The following is a 3,943-nucleotide window of genomic DNA, read 5'->3' as shown; positions in this document are numbered from 1 at the left end:
CTCAACACTTGGTTGCATCCATGGCTAAACGTCACGAGATGTTTTTAATGCTGCAAAGAAAAGCCATTCAATACGGCCATGGACATGACTAAGCAAAATGAAAACAAACTGCTGTTTCCCAGTCAGGATGAGATGGTTGATATCGTTAGGACGTAATACATTTTGTTAATCCCATTTCGGTTAATGGAACATAAAACTTAATGCCACCGATCCAATGTACTGGACTTTGACAATGCAGCACTGGGAGGAGAGCGTTCTCCGCATAGTCCTCAAAAGGTGAAAGCAATAATGTAATGTAGTCTGATTCAAAAGTGTGAAAGCCAACAGGGCTGTACATTTACAAAAATAAGAAAAACAATTCTTTACACATTTTGGGAAGAAAATATCAGGTGCGCTGCAGTGCTGACTGATATTGAACTGCTTTAACCATCACAACAGCTCAACATATTCTATGGATCTTGGGCTTCCCCTTGTGGTCAGTGATATAGTCACTAAATAAGTCTCCCTGCAAAGCCCATTCGTTTCTGTATTGTAGAGCAGCCCCCGAAGTGACTCTTATCAACTGTATGCAAGAATTTCCTCTGTTGTCATAGGAATTCAGCATTCTCGGTGTTGATGTCTCCAACCCCCATTGTCCAGAGTTTACATCATGTAGGTCTGATATCTGATCGGAGGTTAACTTCACAGTGATACTATTGGTCAATAACTCAGATTTTGAATCCAAACAACTCAGATGCTTATAAAGGGGCCTTAAATTCATTGTTCTTTCTTTGTTCCTGAACTGCTGTGGTGAGATACCCTGAAAAGCCATGCCCAAAAAGTCCATGGGGTGTAGAAAAAGGGTATGATTTCTCTCTGACCATGCTTAGGATAATGCCTTGTAATGTTTGTTAATGCTTTGTAACTTAAGCTTTATACCTTGTAATGTGAATCCATTCATTGTACAATGTTAATTAAATATCTGCCTTTTTTTTTTATTGCCCATTACTGTAACTATGGTGTACTTGCATATTGCTAAATAATCTTTATGGAGTCACATTTCACAACTATGAACAGAATACATTTTAATTGCTGCCTCAACGAACAATCTTGAAATCAATATTCACTAATATAAATGTACCTAAAATAAGCAGCTTTAAAAAATAAAAAAAAGGCTTTATTCTACAAGGAAAATGTACTTGCTCATGTCACTATGACCCTTTCACCATTTTGGAAATGTGTTTCAAGTGATAGGCCTACACTCCTAGATCACATGGATTGATTATTTAGCCCAAAATAAAATGCAATTAAGTCATTTTAGATATACAGGAGTGACTTAAGAATAGGGGCTGATTTCAAACTCAGAAAGTGATTCACATTTTTCTGGGTTAACCCATCTCCCTGCCCTGTCAAGGAAAGTGTCCAGTCCCTTGCAGTGCAGACCTGTGACCACCCCATATCTATGGGCCACATGCTGCAACAATTAGGCTGAGCTTAAAATCAACAAGACCTCAGTGAGTCAGTGAAGGTGCTACAGGGTCCACCAAAAAAATAAAATAAAAGTCTGTTTGAAATACAGTCCAGTCAAATAGGCTAATTTTAGCTACAGTAGCAAAAATGCTCTAGAAGTTGGAACGGTTCTCTTGCTTGTATACGTCTCGCAGCCTCAACTAAAGAGTACTTCAGTCTTAAGATCCAAAAATCTCCAAATTCAAACCATTCTGTGCAGTCATACAGATTTAAGATAGTTGAACAATACTGCCACCTTCAGGATGATTGTTCCTATTCGGGAGTACCACTTTGAATGAAGCCCTCTGACACTTCGATCTTCAGACCTTGGTTCAAATACTTTGTATAGCCTGCCTGGAGTGCCAGATAGGAGAGGGTTGTGGAGCTATTATATTGGTCCATTAAGCCAAGCAAGTTTAGTCAAGCACAGATTAAGTCGTATTTAAACAGAGGTCTGGTCCCCAATATGGCAAAAATGGACCCATATTGGATTGAATAAGAATAGTTACATGTTGACACAGGCAGCCCAATCAGATATGTACAAGAACCTAGAGGGAGTATAGGAGTCGAGTTGGAAGAAATGGGCAACAGGTCCTTCCTTGACTACTAATGCCTCAGAGTTCCTATTGAAGGCAATGTCCAAGTCTACACATTTTTGGGAAATTAAATGAAGGAGCATAAGTGACAACAATAAGTGCAATATGCTGAAATGGCAGCACCATGTTTGCTAAAGTGCTAAGTTAACCCAATTTCAGTTCGACCAAATACTGAATCATTGTACCGCTGTGAAATATCGAAACATTCATTTCTCAGCTGCTTTAAGCTGGCATACAAACCAAAAAAGGAAGCAAAACCTCAAATAACGCAAAGAACAGATCTACCGCTTCATAAACATGTTTTAACGAGAACAGACCTACACCTCCCATTTCAATGCAAATTTGTTTTTTAGCCCAAAAAGTTACATATTGCCGCTTTAAGCAATCTGGCCAAAGTCATGTAATACAGAGCATGGTCCTCAAAAGTTTGAAATATTTATTACCTTAAAACCAATATACAAAAACATTGAGCAATATTAAATATCCATATTGCATTTTATATCTATACACCAAGTTCAGTTATTGGGCCTGCCAAAAGCCGAGGCCTCACATCATCCAATCCTGCAATTTATGTCTGCGCAAACATTTCCAGCAATTGGCAATGACTCTTCATGGATTTCAACACAATTCCCAAACATTTCTTGAGAAGCATAGGTCATGTAGAGAAAGCCATCGTCATCTTTATGGTCCTTGTAGACTTGCGCCATGGTAAGAGACATGCTGGCCAGGCCACTATTATTGATAAGCAGGTAGAACGCTTGACTCTGCATCAGAGACATACGATTTCTGAAACGAGAACGTGCAGAAAGTATTGACAAGACGTACTCAAAACGTAGAAATTATCTTGCACAAACTCTAGTAATTTAAAAGTAGTGACAGTCGCGCGCGGCACTCGAGGCTGATGCATATCAGGTGATTGCCAAATTCGAAATTATGCACGAGTTCTCTCAACCAAAATTTGAAGACATGATTTAAATCATGTTATGCCACGTCTGCCAAGTTAAATAAACACATGTTCAGCAAAACGTTTCTCAAATTAGACACACCTTATAATGGTGACAAACTGAGTCATGGAAAGTTCTTGGGGGACCAGGAATTTCGTTTTATCAAGAGGCGGCAAATACTTCTCCCGTTGATACCTTTCAATTATAACCTGTGGGTGGAAAGGTCACTTTTAGAAGGTGCAAACTCAATGGAACTTCAGGGTTGAATACGGTTTTAGAAATAAGAAAACTTACCGGAATTTTAGTTGGAAACTTTGTTCGGATCCCCGCGACCTCCTGTTTTCTCGTGGCTGTTTGGGATGGAAAACGTGGATGAGATTATAAAGCAACGCATAGCCTACCACATGCAAAGCAATACATTAAATAATCACCAAAGCTTTTTCTCTGCTTGAAGGACTTGGGGTGCTGTGGTTTCTCAAATGGAGGCATCATGTGGGCAAGTGGCTCCTCTCTTCAAATCCTGCTGTCTGATCTTGCTATAAAATTGAACCATGTAGATTAGCCAACAGAAATTAAATAGTGCGGTTGCAGTGACGTATCACCTGATTACCATGGGGTTGTGTCAGCACGCTTCATATGGCTAATGAATTGACCGTGCATAATGACTCGGCTGTGTGTAAAACCAATCCAAATGGTGAAGATCTAATAAATGACCTGATTGTAACGTTTCATGTAATTGATGTTTGAAAATAAGACTGTTTGAATTACCAAACATTATATAGAGGTAATTTAGTAATGAAAATATCTTACACATACATAGAGGCCTTTATACTATTCTCACACTGAAGTAGGCCCTACATCATGTGTGGGCAACATTTAGTTTAATGTATTTTCTTGGATTTCAAAGGACATTAA

At 38.9% G+C, this 3,943-nt stretch overlaps 1 protein-coding gene across 1 annotated transcript; it reads right to left on the bottom strand.

The window, feature by feature from the left end:
• Positions 1-2,508: 2,508 nt before the first annotated feature.
• Positions 2,509-3,556, bottom strand: mlp3c (Microtubule-associated proteins 1A/1B light chain 3C). Its single transcript, NM_001146572.1, has 4 exons — positions 3,460-3,556; positions 3,323-3,378; positions 3,131-3,237; positions 2,509-2,870 (listed from the first exon to the last, which is right to left on the bottom strand). The coding sequence occupies exons 1-4, from the start codon at positions 3,518-3,520 to the stop codon at positions 2,636-2,638; spliced, it is 459 nt and encodes a 152-aa protein (NP_001140044.1). The 5' UTR covers positions 3,521-3,556; the 3' UTR covers positions 2,509-2,635.
• Positions 3,557-3,943: the final 387 nt, after the last annotated feature.

This window comes from Salmo salar, chromosome ssa02 (assembly GCF_905237065.1).
Source record: "Salmo salar chromosome ssa02, Ssal_v3.1, whole genome shotgun sequence".
NCBI lineage: Eukaryota > Metazoa > Chordata > Actinopteri > Salmoniformes > Salmonidae > Salmo > Salmo salar.
Note: the sequence above shows the minus strand (reverse complement) of the source record. Positions and strands in the feature narration are given on the sequence as shown.